A 21,295-nucleotide genomic window follows, 5' to 3' on the forward strand; every position below is an offset into this window, starting at 1 on the left:
TAAATCGTCAGATCGCTTTAATAACCGCGAAAACACGGTTGATTATTCTTTGTCAGTGTCTATAAATTTGATCAGTAAATATGTCTAGATCGTAGTTTATCATATCTCTCTCGGCACCTGAAAGTTGTGAAAAGGTCTCGACGTCAATATCTCAGAAAAAATCGATATCATATGTCAGATATTCTAGAATCTAGATGAACAAACTTATCTGACGAATTTAGGGTTTGCTGTTTGAAACACTCTGCTCGGGAAAATTCTTATAGTAACAAAATCTCTTTTTACGTAACAAGAAGTCATAATGAAGATAGTGGCACGTGAATTGAGATATCAGAAAACATATACGCGCAATTTGTTACAGCTTTAAGGAGCATGTAAACCAGCGTACGAGTCGATAAGCCGAGGTTGTAATTACGCGACGCGTTTCGAGATAATGTTCGCTGAGAGGAGAGAACAGTTAGCAACGCCATTCACGCGTTGCCTTCAGTGCGACTTCTTTCCTCTTTTAATCATCGTGGAAAATGAAGATAAGTATGCTTAAGCTTGACTAACACAGTAAAAAATTTTGTGTACCAAATGTCAATGAAAATCCACTTTAAATTTTGTGTTAAATTTCATCGTGTTACTTGTTGACATTTAGAAATGTTATATCAACATTTTTTACAAGTTATTTTTACATTATTGTAAACATACATTGTAAAAAATGTCGATATAACATTTCTAAATGTCAACAAGTAACACGATGAATGAGTTATTTTAACACAAAATTTAGAGTGGACTTTTATTGACATTAAATTTTTTACTGTGTAAGCTTCGATTTAATTTGATTGGTTTATTGGTTTTTCCTGGCAATTAAATTATCGCAGTGAGTCGGATCTCGAGGTCGCCTCATCTTTCGCAATGCGAAGTCATTCACGTAGGATCTTAAACATAAGTTCTCAGATCAAGCTTAAACTCTTTATTTGCGATCCGTGCTACTACACTGAAAAATTCTTGTTAAAACGTTCTCAATTATCATGAACATCGAGAGATTTAATATTCAAACAATTCCTTTGAGTGAAATTTCGGCTAACCGAAAAGGAAAAAGATAAATGCGAAACTTTCACTGATTAGACAAAAGATTTATGGTCTCTTATGGAATGTTGAAAGGAAGGTATATTATGCGCATAATGAACAAGTGTAACGGAGCTATTATAATTATTTTACAATGCAGCTCTTTCATTATTTATGGCTCTACGTAAATGATTGATTCCTCCGACTTGGAGCTAACATTTTTCCTCGGAAAAATTCTCGTTTATCACTCGCGTGGATCGAAATTTAAGGACTGCAGGTCCGTAGTAAATTCACCGGTGAGAGAAACGTCTGTCAGCGAGACAAATATCCGTCGCATAAATATTACTTTTTGTCACGAGAGCGGGAAAGGATTCACCATAACGCGCTGCGCGTCGGCGGTATCCTTTTCGAACCTCCCCTCTCGTTTTTTTTTTTTATTTTCCGAGTCTAGGAGCAACGCACGAGGGGTTCCGCGTGCCCCGCGTGCACGAGGGGTTCGCTCCGTAGAATCTGGAAGAACCGGATGCATCCGCAGGGATGCATAAAGATTCATTTCTTTCTAGTCGTTAAACAGACAAGTTCCGACGATTCTTGCAGCAATAAACCGAGAGCAAGTAATCGAGCACAGATCGAGCATAAATCGAAATAGAAATGGTAACGAAAGAATTATTAAAAATTATTACAATCATTAATATGAATTCTGCTTTGATAATTTAATCTCATTCTCGTGTTTACGTATCGTTATATTACGTAATGAAAACTAGCGCGACTTTTGTACACGAGAATTTTCCTCGAGCGAGAAGCGCGAAACTTCTTCGCGAGCGTAATTATTCCATCATGAATCAACGACGCGACGGCGCATGCCAGAACGACGATGCCGGTCATTATCGCGCTAGTTAAAATGTAAACTACATGCAGCAGGTCGTTATAGGGATTCGAGCAGCGGTTCTCATTATTAGACAACAGCAAAGTTCGTTAGGATCGCGCGTTAATGGGAACGATGCGTCGCGGCTTTTATCAATTTTCCGTGATTCGAGAGAGCTAAATTATCTATAGTAAAATCGCTAGAATAAAATCATTTTGTGGCGTCCCATTATCGGTATCGCTAAACCATCATCGATAATGATAATCGTTCAGGGAACTGCCGGCATTGATCGAGAATCTTATTTTTAAGGGGAAAAATTCTGCTCCGCGAGTATATCAGACGCTCCCGAAATAAAAGAAGTGTAAACGTAGTGAAATTATCGATCAGCATCGCGCTTAATTAAATCGTTCGACTTAATGACGTCAACGAGCGAAAGAGCCAGCTCATTAGCGAATCAATTCTGTATATATAGCAGTCGTTAGACAGCAGTCGAACAAGCGGCCGATTTAAATGCTGTGGTCAAAACATTTCGACGGATTCGATTCACCGCTGATTATTATCAGGGCCAGTATCCTTCACGGTAATCGTCGAATGCCTCGACCACGACTGTGTATAATATTCGTCGTTCCGATTTTATCTGAATATTTCACGAAGAAGAAGTATGTATAAGTAATCAGTTTTTGTCGTACCTTTTTATATATATTTGTTAATAATCCTGTAGCGCGTTATTCGAGGCATAAAAAAGAATTCTGACTTTAATTGAAATGCACAGTCTTTTTATTCCGAAAACAAACTCGTATCTTCTGCAAAAAGGATTAATTAATGTAGGCACCAGAAGCAACTCGAACTTGTTTATGAATCTTTACACATCCGATTAATTTTATCTGCAAAGATAAATGTAAATAAGTCGCTACAAGTATCAATAATGGTTAAATTTAAGGCGATGTGTCGGTATATTTTAATACGATGAGGTCGTTGTAACAAGGAAACGTAAACAAGACTGCGATATTTACGACGATTCAGAAGTCCACTTTGAGAATCTTACAAGACGACGAGTAGGCGGGAACATGTCCATTAATGAATTTCGTCCTTTTTCACTGTACGCGGCGTACATAAATAATACGGCCGCATGCGGACCATCACTCTCGATAAAACGAAAGTGAGATCCAACGGGATTTTGCACGACGGTCACCCGAGAGCAGGTTCATTCACTCGACTCTCTTCCCTGTTCTCCTGCGTCTGTTTCAATTCGTCCCCGAATTCATGTTGCCCATGTAAAAATATCTTGTATATTGTTTACGTCCGCAAGAACGGATTCGCGACGCTTCTGTGTAACTATTTGGAATGAAAAGCGTCACTGGACGCTTTAATAAAAATGTCAAGGTGTCAATAATCTTTAAATTATTTTATATAATCAAGCTACAATATCATAGAAAAATACAAGATTTAAATAATAATATAAAATCCAAACACGTGTGTTTCCGGAAGCGTATCGAATCATATTTGCGCATTTTAATTTAACTCTAATGCAGCGAATCGTCTTCGTTACGCAGCAATGAGCTTCAATTGCAGTGTTCAATTAATAAAATGCAATTAAATGTAGTGCAGCTGTATGAAGGTTCCGACAATGAGACGGGGATGGGTGTAGAAATAGAAAACGATTGCCTATAATTAAAAGGTTATTCCTGACGCGGTTGACACAATCAAAAGTCACGCGAGATCTTCGATCTCCTCGATCCTCCATTGTTCAAAATCGTCTTGCACGTCGAAATGACTTCTTTCCGGATCGATGTCGTCCTCGACGTCGTTAGCGGGAATCAAACGAACCACGAAGTTGTTTCTCCAGTAGCGTCTCCATCGATGGCCGTGCAATCTGTAACGTGAAAAGGATATATTCTCGGTTTACAATTACGATTTTCACTGATCTCCGCGACCACAAGGATATATTACTCGTCAATTACTTTTTGTGAGATTATAATTTCGAGACACGGTGTGTGGCTGGTAGTTCTCCAAATTTTTTATAATTACATAATCGCGCCTGTGTAATATCTTAATTAACTCATTTTCCATTAACGACCGTTTTTATCCGCGCACGAGCGCGAGCTGATTTAACGGCTTACCTCCCTAACGTAATTATCCATCGCCAATAAGCTATCAGCGTCAATAAGCAGGTTGGTAGCATGGCGACTATCATCCAGGGTATCTCGTAAAAGCCGTTTTGCAGCAACATTTTCAAGGCCAAGGCGCACACGTAACAGGAAAACGCAGCTACGGGCGTGGTCATCACCAAATACCCGATATCGAGTAGCATCTCCTCGTGAAAGAGAACGTATTAAGTAGGAGTAATTAATAGCAATTAAAAGTCTAATTACGTGGAGAACGACGTTCAGGCGATATCCTATTAAATGTTTGTATCAACGTGTAAGATAATTTCAATTTTACATGACACCAAGTCGTTACTGCGATAATATCCCGTGTAGACTCAATACTTTATAGCTAGCATCCCTACCAACGGTTTAAAAATGTTTAATGCAATGTATTTTGTACGGTAATGAAAGCGTACCGTTCAAGAACTTAATTAAAGACGCTTCCAGCCTGACGCTTTCGGATGAAATGAAATGAAAGCGGAAGGAAAAGCATATAATGATCTCTCTCTCTCTCTCTCTCTCTCTCTCTCTCTCTCTCTCTCTCTCTCTCTCTCTCTCTCTCTCTCTCTCTCCCTCTCTCTCTCTCTCTTACCTGTCGAGTGGCTATTACGGTGCGGAACCATATTACGACGCTACGAAAGAGGCTGTAACGCCTTACCCTCCTGATCGCATATTTGTAGCCGCAGAGCTCGCATCTCACGCGACCGGACTCGGTTAGCCATCTCTCGAGACACTCAGCGTGCACCAGAGCCACCGTACCCCGGCATCTGTCACGCCATTAAACGCTATATAAGGAAGGACAGCTACCTCTCTCAACTAAACTAGTCTATTATCGCGCGATTTCTGTATCATCCGCGATAATCCGCCGATTTACATGTCTACTCGCGCTCCATTTGGAGAGGTATTCCTATAACACCCTTCTCGTTTCGATCGTGATTTTTTTCTCACGATGAATGTTAATTCCCAGGCATGACTTGAACTTAATTAGACACATTTAACACATCGTTGACTTGAAAAAATTAATGACCAATCTTTTTTCGAATAGAAAGTAATGAAAATCATATGATTTGAAGTAGGAGATATATAAACGCTCATTAATTTCATTCGGAATGAATCTTGGCTTTCTCGAACGGGCTGAGAGCTTACTTGCAAGCCGAGATCAAAGGACCGAGATAAACGAAGTTCGACGGTGTTGATGTCTGATCGTCCTGACTTTCAGAGTCACATGACTGATGGTTTTCCGCGATCGGAGCATGTCCGCCGCCCATGTGACAGATTCTACAAATATCGCCGGAGCCAACGCACGCGTCTGAAATTATTTTATCCAGATATATGCCGCATTTACTTTCAGAATCGTTTTACAGACATCTTAACGACTACTAGTCATTAGCGTTCCAATATACATAATTATTTTTTCTAATATGAAACAGGGATACAGATTTTATTTAAGATGTACCATCCTTATCTTGTGATTCCGTATCGGCACATTTCTCGTCATTTCCCTCTGTTTCCGGATCAGCTTTTACGCTATCCAATATTTGGCTCGTTTTGGGCACTGCCTGAATTTCTTCCTTAACGGAACTTTCCGGACTTACTTGCGCGACGGATTTATCACGTTCACTTGCCGCTAATAAATGTGCAACATGTGTCATATTATATGTATATGTACCTTTAATAAATTTTTAATTATGCATGTAATGTATTTTTTGAAAATAACATTGGAAATTTTGAGAAATCTTAATCTTGCGCATAAAATTTTCTTTATTGACTGAATATAATTTAAATTATGTGTATTAAACTAACATATCAATCTTGTGTAAAATAAGTTTATCTGACAAAGAAAATTAATGTTAACCTATTTCATTCGTACGTCCGCTGTCATTTTTAGGCTCTGCGTTCTCGACGTGTGACATCAAAGGTGCTTTGCGCGCATTTTGGTGTACGCGCTTCCGGGACAAATTTAAAATTTTCCTTCAGGATTTTTCAGCAACCCGCCGCGATCGGCAGATGCGCTCGTTTGTGTCACGTTATTAGTCATATGATGTGATCGATCTTTTTTTTTAACAATCGATTAGTTAGCTCAGAAGTTCTATCTGTTACATCGAAAATGTAAAAACTAGATACTTTACAACGAACCATTACGAATTAAATTTAATTAAATTCAACTTTGTATCAATCGAGCAGCGCGCGAGTTTCTCTAAAGCCAAAATCAACAACGTTTTCTTATTTTACCTTGTTGCAAGTTTATAAGTCGCCGCAATTAAGCACGCGGAAGACATGCGGCAATGACGGGTGTGATGTTCAAGATGATACGAAATTTCATGGTGTCCGGCTCCACTGAAAACAACCGCGGGAAGACAAGGCATTTGCGTTGTTATCAACTGTTCTTATCGTCTCGCGCTCCTCACGACTGCACCGAGACGGCTTATCTCAACGCATGCCACTCACACATGCTGGGATTAAGCATTCTCGGACACGTCGCGCATCTTCATTTTTCACGTTAATTATTTTTTTCGATGCTTGTGCGATAGTTGAGCAGCACAGCAGAGTGATCTCGGCTCTAATAGGAGACCCCAGGCAATTAAACTCTTGCATGTAACGACGTAGCAAATCGACGTGATTTGTTTCGATAAAATCTCTCGACCAGCGGTAGCACCGGTTTGTTACCTTGGTGCGTTATATGCCTCGGCAGGAAATTAGGCTACTAATTGCATATCGGCCAATAGCGCAGCGTTAAATTAGAAATTGCGGATTCATCTAGTCTCTTTAGACGTGGTGGCCGCGAAGTTGTAGTATCATGACGGCATTAACTCGTCCTACAGTCATTTTAATTGGTATACGCCATATAATGAACATCAATTATATCGAGATCGTATTAAATTGAAATCAATTTAACATTCATGAAATCTCGAAGGACGTGGAAGGATCGTTAAGATTTAAAGTCGATGGTAAAGCCCTTTTTCACGTTCGCTGGAAATTTTCTCCGCGTTGTTAATCGAGGAGCCGCCGGAAATGCGTCCATCCGATCGCGGTATATCCACGGGAAGCCCGATCAGTCAACAACCACCGTCGCGCGCCACGAAACCGATCCCGTGTTTTTGGCATCGGACACGTTTCTCGTGGGCGGAGATTTCGACGCCACCGTCCTAGCTGCCTCCGGTCCGAGAGTGGACCGCCGGATTATTCTTTTAATGCTTCCGCGATCTCGCGCGGGATATTTCGGAATCGGTTTCCGGCACCGCGCGAAACATAAGTCCGGCCTGTATGTGGGTACGAGACTTGGATACGAGGACTCGGAGGGCTATTATTAGCGACGAGTCTCGGCCACTTTTCGGAAACGCGCGCCTACGGATATCCGTTGACCTGGCGAATTAGGAGAGCGGAGGTCTCGTGCGCTAGACCTGGCAAGCTCTCGTAGAAAAAATCTCTAGCGAGGAAACGAGAGCAAGCATCTTCTCATCGAAAGCTCGAGGAAGTGAATAATTTATCTTAAATATATCTCTATCGAGAAATAATTTTAGGCAGAAAGAAGTGCTTTAAATTTAGAATTTAATATAGATATAAAGATAACCGCAAATATCGAGAAACGAATAAGTATATACGATACCTATATTAAAAGTGACAAGTCATTTAACTTCGTAAGTAAATGTAGAAAAATTAAAGTAAATTTTCTCTTTAACGACGATAAATCTTCCTCTTTTAATGACTGCTTTATTATCAAGATTTATAATTTAGCCGAGTTTTACCCCAAGAGTGTTGCACGTTAAGCAGGCTGATTAGAAAATCAAACGAATCGATAGAATTGGACGGTATTTCGCCTCGAGGAAGTCGAAAACGTCGGTGACGAGACAGCGGTCGGCAGGTGCCAAGTCTACCCTGTTTTATTTCTCTGTTGCTCTCGTTTGCCTCTCTCTTTGTTTCTCTCTCTCTCTCCAATCGTCGCTCGATCGCTTCATTTCTCTCACGCTCGTACACGCTCGAAGGAAATGTCAAGTCGGCGGGGCCATTTCCATGGCTGCTATTTCTGCCAGGTGGCCGATACCCGAGTCTAACCGACCGTCCGTCCGCCATTTTCCTACTCGACGTTTTTGGTTCAAGATTAATTAAATGCGTCTGGAAATAGTTACGATGGTCGGCAGCCGCGAACGGGGCGCGGAACCGAAGGGCGCGGGCGAGGGGGTCCCACCAGTGGTGGACTCCACGCACGGTTGGATATCCGCAGCGCGCGATGTTAATCTTCGCGCGCACCTCTCCTGCCAGGAGCAACGAGAGCAAATAGTATACTTAAGTCGCGATCGAGACCTCGTGAGAAATCTCTGCGCAAATTTTTATTCTAACATATATTACCACGGTGCTTTGTTCCCGTTTATCATTTGCATTTGCAAATTAGAATCTAATTGTATAAAAATAGGATGTTGAATTTTGAAGACTTATGATAGAAATATCACCGATGGGACAAATAAAAGAGGCTAAAACTGTAAAAATTTTAAATATGTCGAATAAGCAAGGTCTATCTTATACATGTCCCGATTTGATATCATTTTAGATATATTGATTTAGTAATAATATCAACGTTCTCTTAGCCATACACATTTCGAGGTCGCAACAGCGGCTTGAGGGTAAGCGAGTGTCGCAAAATGAAAGTGACCAGGGCTTCTAGATGAGTCGAGGATGAACCAAGGCTCTGCGACGCTGGGTCACGTTCAAACTGAATGGACCTGGAGACTCATTCATAATCGATACACTTGCGTGATTCCAACCTGGCCGACGGTGCCAACGAAGATTCATTGAGCTGCGAGATATTCCAGAAACCTTCACCTCCCGAACCAGATATTAATTCGTTTTTACAGGTCAGGCTTTGCGTTTCGTTGCACGGACCCTCTCTTGTATTTTCCGCGAGGAAAACTGTTATACATCCTTCTTTGCGCACATATTATATACTGAATTGTTCGAAAATCCTCGTGTGCATGTTTGTAAGTCTTCAAGCTCGAAGTCTATCGAGCACGAACGTTAGACATCGATGATATTTACGAATGCAGAAGCGGCGTCTCAACGTCGCACGTGTTTCGAAGGGAGAGCGGTTAGGGCCCACAAACCAGCTAAAGATAGCAGCCGAAGGGGTCATTTCGCGATTCCTTCTCTTTCTCTCTTTTCTTCTTTCTCCCTCCCGATCTTCTTCGCTTTCTCGCCCTCTTCTTTCAAGATCGCAATTTATAGAAGCACTCGGCACCTGTCACCTTTCCCGCGGCTCACCGAGGACGCGCGCATTCTGCCTCCATCTCGGCACCGGCCACAGGAATAGCCGACGGACCTCGTCGTGCCCGGTGAAGAAACAGCGAAGAAGCAGAAAGAAGAATACTTTGAAACATTTTGCCGCATCGCGCGTTTCAAAACAACGCGCGTTTGAAGCGACGGAATGTCTTCCAGAGAAACTGGAGAAAGAAGCGTCATCTTCCATCAATCATATTGTTTTGCGGAAGTACGAGAAAGAGAGAGTGAGGAGAAAGGAGAGAGAGAGAGAGAGAGAGATTTTCCACGAGATTTCAAGAATAAGACACAAGGGTTTCTTTTTCGTAATTATTTCTCTTAACTCAAAAAGTTGCCTACTTAAGCGCGACTTTAAGGAGGTCCTAAGCTAGAAAAATGTGTTTATACTCTTTATAGTTCTTCGTAGATATGAATATTGACATTTTTTTATATATTGCTATACGACGCGTGCGACGCTAGTTCCTGATTACACGATAACACTCGTTAGTACACGGAACAGCGAGCGCGACGTTAACAGGAAGCGCACATCCGCGTGACCCGCAACGGGCGCCGTACCCTTTAAGTATTAACGGCGGCACTCGCCCTACGTGATCCTCCTGCTTACAACGCGATTCCGCGCTGTCAATCGCGCGATCTTCCGTCCTATAATTTACCACGCTTAGGTTAACACGTCGGCAACGATCGGAGGCGCGCGTAGAAGGGAGCGGAGACCGCCCGCCGAGCGATTCGACGCCGAACCCGCCGAGGCTCGACCTATAAAATAGATATATAGAATGTCGGAATTATCGAATTTACAAGTGGACCGTAAATCAATTCGAAAATGATCCCGCCGTTAAATTAACAAGATGAGAAGTTTGATTTCGACCATTTGAATCGTAAAAAAGGTGACGTATCTCCCTATCTGTTAAGCGCCGCGTTAACGAAATTTATCGTTTCTTTTGTGCGTGCCGCTACGGCACGCAACCTTGGATGGCAGCGTGTCGATCGGCCGTTGATCGTAGTTGGGAACCGTTTTGAATTATTCGCGAGCCTGGCGACAACGTCTGGGACAAATGCCACCCTCGCGCCGTTTACGCGTCGAAAGCAAACACAGACGGCAAAAAGGCGATCTCGCTCGTAAAGGGCGACACGGGTTTATCATCGTCACGTTGAAATGCCGTCGTACGACGAACAACATTTGCGACGCTGACCGTGCCGCACTTACGTAAGCCGCGGGCTTGGGACGTTTGCTTTAGAAATCGGAGCAATGTATTTATTTTTAATTATCTCATCCACATACAGATATTACAGACCTTTCCTCACGCGCGCGGCTACAGTTTGTGTTACAATTAATGGCTTGTACGTCCTATTACGATAATTGCCGCAATCGTAGTGATTATTCATTAGACATAAAGACGAGGCATTTCGCGAGAGAAGTGTCTTGCCGGATTTTAATGTCGCGCGCGTGTGGTAGAAGTTAAAAAACGGCCGACTGATAAAACTCGTTTGCGAAGCACTGAGATATTTACACACGTAGATTGATGGACATTAATTGAAAATAGGGCGGGTTTTTTCTGTTCTGCCGACGACAAGAGCCGCGCGCGAGCCGCTTTCGTCTCGTAACCCCGATTTCCCGCGACTTCGTCGCGTAACGTCGGCGATACACGGACGACGGGGCGACACAATCCTATTTTTGCGAATGCACCAGACAGTTGGACGTCTCCTCCGGCGGTTCTATTTACGTATTATAGCGAGCCGCGAGCGACGAGACGTAAAATACATACGGGACGCCGGCATTATTAGCGCGATGTCTGTTGTCCGCGTTCGCGAGGTTTAATATAAAGGGATAGTTTTCCTCTTGCAGCTGTCGCTATCTCGCAAATTTTACTCGTTAGTGTGCATCGAGATTCACGCGCTTTTTCTGAACGCAGATACGAGAAATCATGCTGTAGACGATCATAATATCTTTTTATTAAACAAAAATTTGCTGATAATCGATTAAACATTAAGAATATGTTAATATTTTGCCATGACGCAAATATTAAATTTTACGTAGAAATTATTTCATAAAAAATATTGTTATAAATTTAGTTAAACTTAACTGATTACATTCGTTTGTCGCATATATTATTTAAAAATTTTTATAAATTGCATCATCCTTTTTATTTGATCGCGGCCTGTTCAGAATCATAAGAAGGAACCGTATCTGCCTGTCCATCTAAACCGCAGCGCGAGAAGAATCAGGATCTCTCCTAATGATGGGCAGATCCTGTCGTGGTACAAGCTCTTCTTAACGAGACACGTTACGTTAGTAAAAGTTAATTTCATTATCTTTCTGATCGAGAGGATTCGTCGCCGTATTATACGATACAGCTTTTGCTTAACGGCCGCGAAGTCTGGCGTGATACCGGAGAAGTATATGCCCCGCGGGAGCTGAACGCATCGCTTCGTAGCATTAAAGCTAATGGCCGTAATAAAGGGTTCCCTCGGTAAGCACGGACAGTTTGTCGTAACATAAAAATGTTGTCGTAACATGAAAATTCTGCCCCGCGCGTAATTGCGTAGCCCCTCGGCCTTCTTTCCGGGCTACCGTGTCTCTTGCGGTAATCGCCAGGATCTTATAGCGTAGGATCTGTCAGGAGAAGAGAAATCGCATGCTGAGGTCTATCTTCTCGCCGACAAGATTTTCTCTCTTAAGTCCTTTTCCCTGTCCTCTTCGTGACGATAACAGAGATATCATCCGTTTGTTATTACTTCTCTGCGCCTCGACTCGCCTCGCCAGTTTTACGACTAGTCCACCGTGTTGTCACGCGAGAGAGGCCATTGTCGCGTCTTCCTCAGACGCGATTCTAGATTTACCGGCCGTTTACGTCAAAGAACGCACCGCCGAGTCTTACCGGTCATATTTCTCCTCCGAGCGACAGAGGAGGAGCTCTCTTGCTCCTCTCGAATTCCATTCCATTCTACCTCGACTATTTTCTTTCTCCACCTCGTCGTTTTCATCCTTTGAGTGCGAAGGCGGAGGAAAAGATCGGTGTGCGCCGCGAAACAAGAATCCGTGAAACTCCAAGATGAACGACACGAGCTGGTGTCGCGGCTTTATGCATCGGATTTAAGCCTTTCGGTGTAAAAGGCTCGTCGAGGTCCTTATACTCATTCGAATCACCGTGCTGCTCCTTTTCCTACGAGAGAACTTGGCGAGCTTAACCGGAATGAAGATGTGAGACGCAACGTTCGCTTTTGCAAAGAACCGCGGTGAATTAAACTTGGATTTCACGGCAACTGGATTTATAAGGCAATTCCGTCCTCGCTACGGCGCGCCCCGGCTCTCGTAACGTATCACAGAGTAATTTTAACACGCGGTTTACTTCGGTATCTATATAGCTCGCATCGCACACGCCACGCTCGCCTAGCGTTCGCGCGTAAGTATATAGTGCGCGCGTTATAGCCCGGCGAGAGCGAGACGCGCGGCTAATCCGCCGTTTTCTTCCAACGTCGGCCGAGCAAGGGGTTTGCACTACTTGCACTACCGCGTCTAAATTCGCGTCCGCGTAAATCATCATGCTCACGCACGCACGTGCGTGCCCGCGGCCACGCGCCGCGGGTACACTCCGTTCCTCGCGTCTTCGTTTTTATCCTCCCGGCACACGGCCCGCGCGAGTTCTTCCTGCCCTACGCCTGCCCGTCAGAAGATCGCCGTATCGCGTCGTGCGTATCTCTTTACCCGTATAGTTAATCCCTTCGCTCTGCTTCGCTTCGCATCGCGGGGAACGCGATACACGCTTGGGGCCGCGGTGAACGCGTTAGGGATCGTCCGTCACGAGGTCCGCGAAGCGAGAATGTACATCGCGTTGCGTAGATCGAGTTAGTAGTTACAATTGCAAAATACCCGGTGCCGCCAGCTTTAACTGCGTCTCTCATCGCACTCTCGAGCCTTTTCTTAAGGATTTTTTGGTTGAAATTTTTTAACATTTAACATTGAATGCCTTCACTCTGTATTCTCTTAATTGACCGTTTGATTAATGATTGAGCAGTGATTAATGGTTGTCACTGGCGATGACAATAACAACTGCGATAATGACAATAATAACGCGTAATGAGCGCCGGCTTTTTACCGGCTCTAACTCCATGCAGATGCGTGTTGTGATATTACCGTGGAGAAAACGACATGGCATCGCCGCGGGTATTACGCGGCGGAGAAAAACCGTGGAGAACGATTAAAAATCCTGGTCGAGGAGCTCTCTCGTGCGCCTAAGCGCAGCCGGTCATGGCACGTGAGCGGTGCTCGCACGCATGCACGTGCGTGAACGCGATGATTTACACGGTACGCGGATTTAGAACGTATACCCGCCGGTTGTTCCTCGGGCATGCGTGCATGCGTGCGTGGTTGCGTACGCCCGAACATGTTCGTGCACATTTTAAAGCTTTAAGCGGACGTTAAAAATAACGTTAGTCTGTGAAGTAAAAAAGCTCATTACGTAATACATGCTATATTAAGTAACATGTTATCGAACTCCGTTTAGTCTTGAAACGCCATGTGTATCTTGAGCTGAATGTTATCGTTTGCGATGAAAAAATTATGAGTTTCATATATTTTTTGGATATTCAGGATATTAATTCCGAGTTAAGATCCACGTGATAATTTTACGCCAAAAAATTGAGCAGTTTTACGCTGGGAGGAAAAAATAAATTCAGATTATTAGTTCGAGCCTCGAAAATATGGTTACTTTACTTTCCAGTAAAAGGTGTCTCTCTCGATATAGATCTGAATCAAATTCAAACGTATTTACATATTTACAGTTGGGAAAGCGTATTACTTTTTTTTTCTGGGCGCGTCGTTTCGACGCGCCAGAGTTCTTTATAACGAGCGTACTTTTTCTTCGAGGGAGAACCCCTTCGCTACTCGGAAAAAGGAAGCGACGTTAATGTCGCGCGACCCGACTGCTAGACGGTGCGGCCGCGGAAGACCTTGCCCGTCGTCTGTTCTTCGTGTGTTTGAATTTAGAAGAATTTAGTTCCAGGAAAGAGTTTGCGAAGGGTTTCTCCAGCAGTCCATTTCCACGTGCTGATCATTTCGCGTCACCCTTGCCTAGCACGAGAGATACTCTTCGGCCCTTCGGAACAACATCTTGATTAAATATAGAATTACTTTTAGGGTAATTTTTTCTGAATGACATCAGGCAATATTTTGTAACATAAGTTCGCATATATTAAAATTATTATACGATGAGAAATCTTACGTGAATATTGAATTTTGATAATTCTTCACGCATAAAAATGTTTAGACAGAAAAAGACTAATAATATATATGAACGCATTAAGTACATTAGGCCGTAGCGACATTTCAGCGCGTAAGGTCGTCGTTCCCTGCGCGAGCTATTCTCTTCCACGTATCACCGTGCTCGTTTTACCCGTGGCGGACAGAACATAATGAGGGAAGCGAGAATAGTCCTTAGAAAATGAAGCAAGGAGAGACGCTTAGGGAAAAGAGGCCTCTCGGATGCTCCGAGAGAGATGACTGACGAACGTCGCTAATGAGAGGAGCGCGTGCGTTCCGTATTTTCCTCCTTCCTTGAACGCGAACCTTTGAAAATTCGGTTAACGACTCGGGCGAACAACGGGTCCCGTCTCCCTGTTTCGTTTCTAAATTCCTTTAGTCACGAGTCCCCCACGAGTTGCTTCCTTTTTCTTTTTCTCCACAAAGAAGCGCGAGAGTTAGCCGTGCAAAACGCGAGACGATCTTCTCCACGAGTTACTTCAAGCGCGAAGTGGGAGGTATTTTCGCCGCGCCGTATATTTCCATGAGAAAAATTGCCCAATATTCGGCGCTCCCGGTTTTATGATGGGCATAAAGCACGAGCTCTCTCTCTCTCTCCCCCTCTCTCTCTCTCTCTCTCTCTCTCTTTCTCTCTCTCTCTCCAACACCCGGCAATGGGTGTCATTTAGAAATCGCGGAGACAAAAAGGAAGATTCGCTTTAATGTCCCTGCGGGATGAAAAAGATCCGTCGCGGCCGATCCCCTTTTTAGACCGCCTTGGCGCTAACCGGCGATACCTCAAAGAACGGAGGAGACGTTCCTTTGGTGTACATCGTTCTCCGAATAATATTCTCTTTCCCCCTTTCGCCGCGCTCCGATCCACAAATGTTTGATCTCGCTGGAAATAGGAAACCAGTGAACGCTCGGCTTCTCTCTGTTTGACGTTTGCTCGGCTGCGATGTCGCTTGCAGTCGGCACGCACCTTTCATGCATATCGTGCAATGTGCAGCCCAGATTTATATAACGAAAACGGAATATGATCGTTTACGAGACGGTGAGATTAAATTTTAAAATGCGCATTTAAACTTAATTGTAAATCGCACGGGCATCTAGCGATGAGAGCGATATACTGAGGATTTATCGGTATGTACATACAAGAAAACAAATTGCTCCGCGCGTGGAAAATCCGGCGATAAGCCTGCCCTGTAGATAACGAGAACGCAAGCCACGGAGTTACATTAAATGCGGCGGCAGATGGCTATACAACTTTACAGATAAAACATATCATTAAAGAGCACGTGCTCGTGCGTACCGCGTCATTGTGCGTGTACGCATGAATTAAAATGCACGCGATTCACCAAGCCACGCGCTAAAGATGTAGATGTAATTGATGAAAATGATAAAACGTTTCGCGTCTGGAGTAAGTGATATAGTTATCGGTATGTTTATCCCCGATTAATTTGACGATTACCACGTATACGACAGTCAATGAGTCAATTCGATTTCGACTTTTCGCCTTTCGGTGCCCTGACATTTGACGTTCACGCGAAAGCTCGACTTGGCCATGCGACCCACCGCGCGATTATGCGATTATAAGTTTTTTGCATCGCCTGCACCAGCTGGCGAAGGCCGTTTCGCTCGGATTCGATTAATCGCCGATGGGCGTTACCTCGGCCCTGGAATAATTCATGTATCCCTGGAGGTGAGCACACCAACGACGCCGGCATATAGAAAATCGCAAGCGTCGATCTGGCGCCTAGTCATCGTGGAGATGTCAGATCAGTCAGATCGATCTACTCCGCGATGCATACCAATCGATGCATCCGTTGACGTAGCGAACTCGACGGACGCGCCGCCGGCCTTTGTCTACCTCTATGTTCAATCTTGATCCCTTCCCCGATTTGCATCTCGGTCGAATTAATTTCGAAACGATACGCTAATTTGCTCGCGTTGCGCTCACGTCCTCGCGCCGAGGAGCGAGTTTCAGTCGTCCGCGGGTAGTAATCAGAGCTGTCTGCACGCAGGTAATACTTTAGAGATACATGCAAGCCCGTCGTAAAACAGGGGATAAGCAGTCACGCACGATTTAATATAGCCAATAAAATTTATTAACATTCTCACGTAGTTCTCGGGGATTCTCGATTTTTTGCTGTATATACATACACAATACAGGTGGAAATATTAAATAGTCATATGTATTTCTTAAATCTTTGCGGCATATCCTCTACCGATATTTCAGTGAATCAGTATAATCCGCTTGATTCAGGTATTACATTCTATCCGTATTTTCAAGACGGCCGATATACATAATACATACGCGCATGCCCATATTTGACTAGGATTATCGGTAACGTTATGAACGGTATCTGAGATACATGCCGTCTTTAAAGCACGAATAGGACATATTTGTATCACAGTAACATATCTAACACATGTTACGAAGTTTGTACTCCATCTGACACATGACGCTAGCGTATAAAATGCGCTTTATTACATTTACAAATACTCTAGTTACCGTCATACGGAACCGTTGTTTTATGTACACCGAAGTATGTAAAGTCTCCTTACGAGATCGCATGACGTATCAAATTGCGGTGCGCGATGAGTTACGGCAAGATGACGGATGAGACAATTATGCAGTTATATTACTCTGTTTTGTTCGTGTATAACGAAAGATAGCTCTAATCACACTAAAAATCTAACAACTTAATTGCACTTCCATAGCCGGAGAAAATTAATTTAGGAATTTCGGTGAATGTAGCTTCTTTTACATAATATTTACAGAATATCTTCGATAAAATTCTGTGTCAGTTAAATTGTGACTGCCGATTCTTCGATGTGTAAAAATTGACACGTCGAAAGAAGCGTCGCAGTCGTGCAGAGAGTCGCGGATGGAACCCAATTCCATCCGCGTGAAATTAATCGTAATAGTACCTCTGAATGCTCACCACCGAATGTAACTCTTGTACTCTTCGGTTATACTCACTCTCTTGATAGTTTCGTAACCTAGGATTATCGAGAAACTAAAGCAAGCGGATTGTACGAGCCTCGCGGAGAGTCCTTTGGTAAACATGTGCAGTCCTTCCTCGATCCATAGTATCCTAAACGCACTGAGCATACTGTCTAATCGTTGCACTTGCAACCTCGCCCTCACAATGTCCAAGGGATTCGTGATGATCGTGGTCGTGAAACCCCCTAACGTGCCGGCCATCGCCTGTATACACAAGTGCGAGAACCATGCCGGAAGTATCCTTATAAGCTCGTCTATCAAGAAGATATGAAAAGTGTTATCACTTTTTTATTTCCATAGTCTGGCCACGAAGTTTCAAGTACAAAATTACCTTGATAAACCGTATACAATCCCCACCAAAGAGCGCTGTTAGGTACGTACGCGCACAAGGACGCCACGTACCCTCGGTAGAAGCCGCTATAACCGTCCCTCTGATAAATCAATTTTATTATTTCCGCGGAGATTTGCGCTCGAGTCTTTCCGGATTCGAGGGTCACACCTAAGGGATTCATTCCCATCTGTAAAAGACAACAGGATTAGTATCTCAGGCGAATCGAATTGAAAAGAATTTTGTCGGAATTTCCCTCACCTTATCTACGTACACCTTGCCGTGCTTGGTATTATTTATCCCGAGAACCATTAGATGTTGACTGAGAACGTCGAAGGGAACAACTATCGTTTGCCCGACTAAACTGGCAGCACCCCCAGCGATCAACGCTTTGACCTTCGAGTCAACGTTTCCGAGGGGTGTGTCTTGCCTGAGCAAGTGGCGTACTCCCTCATAGGTCGACACGTAAAATACCCCAGAGACGATTTGAATAGAGCTTATCCAGAAGCCCCGATAAAGGCCCGGGACGCCTTCTACTTTGTAAATTTTTCTACACGCATCTATCATACCTGTGGGATAAAAGAAAATTGTATAAAGATTCGTGGGAAAGTTTCCTCTTGTAGGCTCAGTAAAATCGATTTACGTAGAACTCAATTTGCGCTACCGTTGTACATGTGATTTTGTCTTTGCACTTGGAGGCGAGTCTTGATCACCGTCAGGGGATACAGGCAGCACCTGACTGAGAACGAGGACAGCATGCTGAGCGGAAAGAATTTGGTTTTGTCCATCATGTCCCACTCGATGGTGCGGATGAACGGCGTTGCCTCTACCGCAGACATCTCTCGAACGTGAGCAGATAGTGTAGCTTGTAGCGACAGATGGATCAAGTAGGGAGATTCGCAGAGGATTTGGTCTAACTTGATGCCGCATATCTCATCGATGTGTTATGAGCATTTACGCCCAAAATTTTTTGCGAATCTGTAAGTTTGTAATTACTGATGATTTTAGCAAAGTCAATGTAAAGTTGAATCAATGTAAAGTATAATTACATTAAGTTGAACTAAAGACTAGGTTAGCTTAACCTCAAAAGGAGGACTTTCAAATTGTATATTCGTGCAAATTTACAATACATATATTGTATAATTAAATTGTTATCTTAACGCTGCAGATCAAAGATGTCTTTTTGACATCATTCTGAGACATTCTGACACGTCTTTAACGAGTTGTGCTATTAATTGCAACATGTCAAAACATCATTTTGGAATTCGATCGATTCGATAACAAAAATCATAAACTTTCGCGAGGAATTTAACCAGATTTAACCGGATTTATGCGTAAAATCAATCAACAAGATTGACAGTAGAAGAAATTCAATAACACTCAAGATAGAACAATTGTGAACAAAATGTAAAGATACATTTGAGACGTGTGACACTGGAGCAATCCAGTGTTCCGAAACACAAGCACTTTATCACTCTTGTATTACAATTATGAGAAAATTTGTAAGGTGATTTGTTTGAATTTTTATTATTATAAATGATGCATGTAAAAATATTCAGGAATTTGACTATAACAAATTGGAGCAACATAACGAAAGATAAGGAAATCGTCATTATATTATATGATCGACATATTGACAACATATTAATACAAATATATCGACGTTGTTGGTCAAACAATCGCGTGGAAAGGTGCAAGTCATTCACGAAAAATCTACCGCTACTTACAATGATGTAATACACTATCATCCGAGATAATTTACTCCGAAATCTTCTTCTCGACGTTCGCCTCTACGCTATCGGAGGGAACCTTCGATGTTTACAACATACTCGGCGTGTCAACCACGTTATCGCGTATCACGTCAGCAAGCGCTTAATATATTTCTTAGCGCAAATTCATTTTCATTCACAATTTCGCGATTACGAAGTTACTCGAGATAGTAAGTAAATGCTATGGAAAATTATGGGTCATCCATTCGGCAAGGTTGTCGCGCACGCGCTCGTATATGCTCGTATATTTCTTCTTGGTGGTGACATCTCAATGAAAATCCTGGCTGTCACGTGATGTATTTAACTACGGATGTTCAAAGCGGTAGCTTCTATCGATAACACAAGTGCTTATTGTCACTATGCTGGTTATATAAGACAATGAAAATGTGTATATCCTAAAAAACCGAATATTTTTCCCAATAAAAGTAAATACAAGATTTTATATACCTACATACATATTAGGGTGTGTCATTTTGGAGCAACTTTTTTTTTTATTTCACGAATAGCATATATACTTGCAGGAAGGTAAAATAAGATACCTGTTAAAATTTTAGCCCTTAATATTAATATTAACAGGTCGCTCATCGCAATTTTTTATTTTTTATTTAGTAAGATAGAAAAAAATTTATAACTATCTAACAAACAGTAATACAGCATTGCGCCACATAGATTTTCTGTAGTAAATTTACCGCGCTACAAAAAAGATCTCTTATCATTTTTTCATAAATTCAACCGTTCAAAAGATATTCAAAGTTAAAGTTTGATAAATTTTATAAAACTTGTTTTTGCTTCTTATGAATGTTGTATCATATCGACTATCAAAAATTATGAAATAAGAAATACATATTTTTGTAGAAAATTTAACGATCTACAAAAAAGGTCTCTTATGTTTTTTTCATAAATATAACCATTTAGACGATATTAAGGTTTAAAGTTCAAAGTATAAACCTTAATATCGTCTAAATGGTTATATTTATGAAAAAAACATAAGGGACCTTTTTTGTAGATCGTTAAATTTTCTACAAAACTATGTATTTCTTATTTCATAATTTTTGATAGTCGATATGATACAACATTCATAAGAAGCAAAAACAAGTTTTATAAAATTTATCAAACTTTAACTTTGAATATCTTTTGAACGGTTGAATTTATGAAAAAATGATAAGAGATCTTTTTTGTAGAGCGGTAAATTTACTACAGAAAATCTATGTGGCGCAATACTGTATTACTGTTTGTTAGATAGTTATAACATTTTTTCTATCTTACTAAATGAAAAATAAAAAATCGCGATGAGCGACGTGTTAATATTAATATTAAGGACTAAAATTTTAACAGGTATCTTATTTTACCTTTCTGTAAGTATATATGCTATTCGTGAAATAAAAAAAAAAAGTTGCTCCAAAATGACACACCCTAATATACATATACGTACATATTATATGTGTATTATACATATATATGACCGTATAATGATCACAAATAATTTTTTTTATTACAATTAGACCTACGTTTTTTAATTTAACTCCTATGTATTACGAATGCCTCGGAATGCGCGATGCTCTATGCTCGTTTATTTTTCCTGCAATTATAGTAAAACACAGCATATAAATGTATAACATACA

General features: G+C 42.1%; 2 protein-coding genes across 3 annotated transcripts; both read right to left on the reverse strand.

The window, feature by feature from the left end:
* Window positions 1-3,305: 3,305 nt before the first annotated feature.
* LOC139813710 (E3 ubiquitin-protein ligase MARCHF2) lies at window positions 3,306-8,626 on the reverse strand. The gene is made up of 5 exons (XM_071779378.1): window positions 5,519-8,626; window positions 5,209-5,371; window positions 4,655-4,829; window positions 4,036-4,226; window positions 3,306-3,788 (listed from the first exon to the last, which is right to left on the reverse strand). The coding sequence occupies exons 1-5, from the start codon at window positions 5,712-5,714 to the stop codon at window positions 3,626-3,628; spliced, it is 888 nt and encodes a 295-aa protein (XP_071635479.1). The 5' UTR covers window positions 5,715-8,626; the 3' UTR covers window positions 3,306-3,625.
* An 8,025-nt stretch (window positions 8,627-16,651) lies between these two features.
* Window positions 16,652-20,169, reverse strand: LOC139813709 (solute carrier family 25 member 44). Of its 2 annotated transcripts, none has more exons than XM_071779376.1 (5): window positions 19,632-20,169; window positions 18,569-18,882; window positions 18,166-18,473; window positions 17,908-18,094; window positions 16,652-17,830 (listed from the first exon to the last, which is right to left on the reverse strand). In XM_071779376.1, the coding sequence occupies exons 2-5, from the start codon at window positions 18,741-18,743 to the stop codon at window positions 17,511-17,513; spliced, it is 990 nt and encodes a 329-aa protein (XP_071635477.1). In that variant the 5' UTR covers window positions 18,744-18,882; window positions 19,632-20,169; the 3' UTR covers window positions 16,652-17,510. The 2 variants fall into 2 exon arrangements, with proteins under 2 accessions (XP_071635477.1, XP_071635478.1); XM_071779377.1 differs by lacking the exon at window positions 19,632-20,169 and adding an exon at window positions 18,954-19,346.
* Window positions 20,170-21,295: the final 1,126 nt, after the last annotated feature.

The sequence above is a fragment of the Temnothorax longispinosus genome, chromosome 5, assembly GCF_030848805.1.
Source record: "Temnothorax longispinosus isolate EJ_2023e chromosome 5, Tlon_JGU_v1, whole genome shotgun sequence".
NCBI classification, from domain to species: Eukaryota; Metazoa; Arthropoda; class Insecta; order Hymenoptera; family Formicidae; genus Temnothorax; species Temnothorax longispinosus.

Bases quoted from the DNA above. Each gene is read 5' to 3' on its own strand.
- LOC139813710 (XM_071779378.1), bottom strand. From the start codon at position 5,714: ATGACACATGTTGCACATTTATTAGCGGCAAGTGAACGTGATAAATCC. The intron at 4,830-5,208 runs GTAAGCTCTCAG...ATGGCGTGACAG, and splicing joins CCTTTGATCTCGGCTTGCAA to ATGCCGGGGTACGGTGGCTC. The intron at 4,227-4,654 runs GTAAGAGAGAGA...TTTCACGAGGAG, and splicing joins CCGTAATAGCCACTCGACAG to ATGCTACTCGATATCGGGTA.
- LOC139813709 (XM_071779376.1), bottom strand. From the start codon at position 18,743: ATGTCTGCGGTAGAGGCAACGCCGTTCATCCGCACCATCGAGTGGGAC. The intron at 18,474-18,568 runs GTAGCGCAAATT...TTTATCCCACAG, and splicing joins ACAAAATCACATGTACAACG to GTATGATAGATGCGTGTAGA. The intron at 17,831-17,907 runs GTAATTTTGTAC...TCTTCTTGATAG, and splicing joins ATTGTATACGGTTTATCAAG to ACGAGCTTATAAGGATACTT.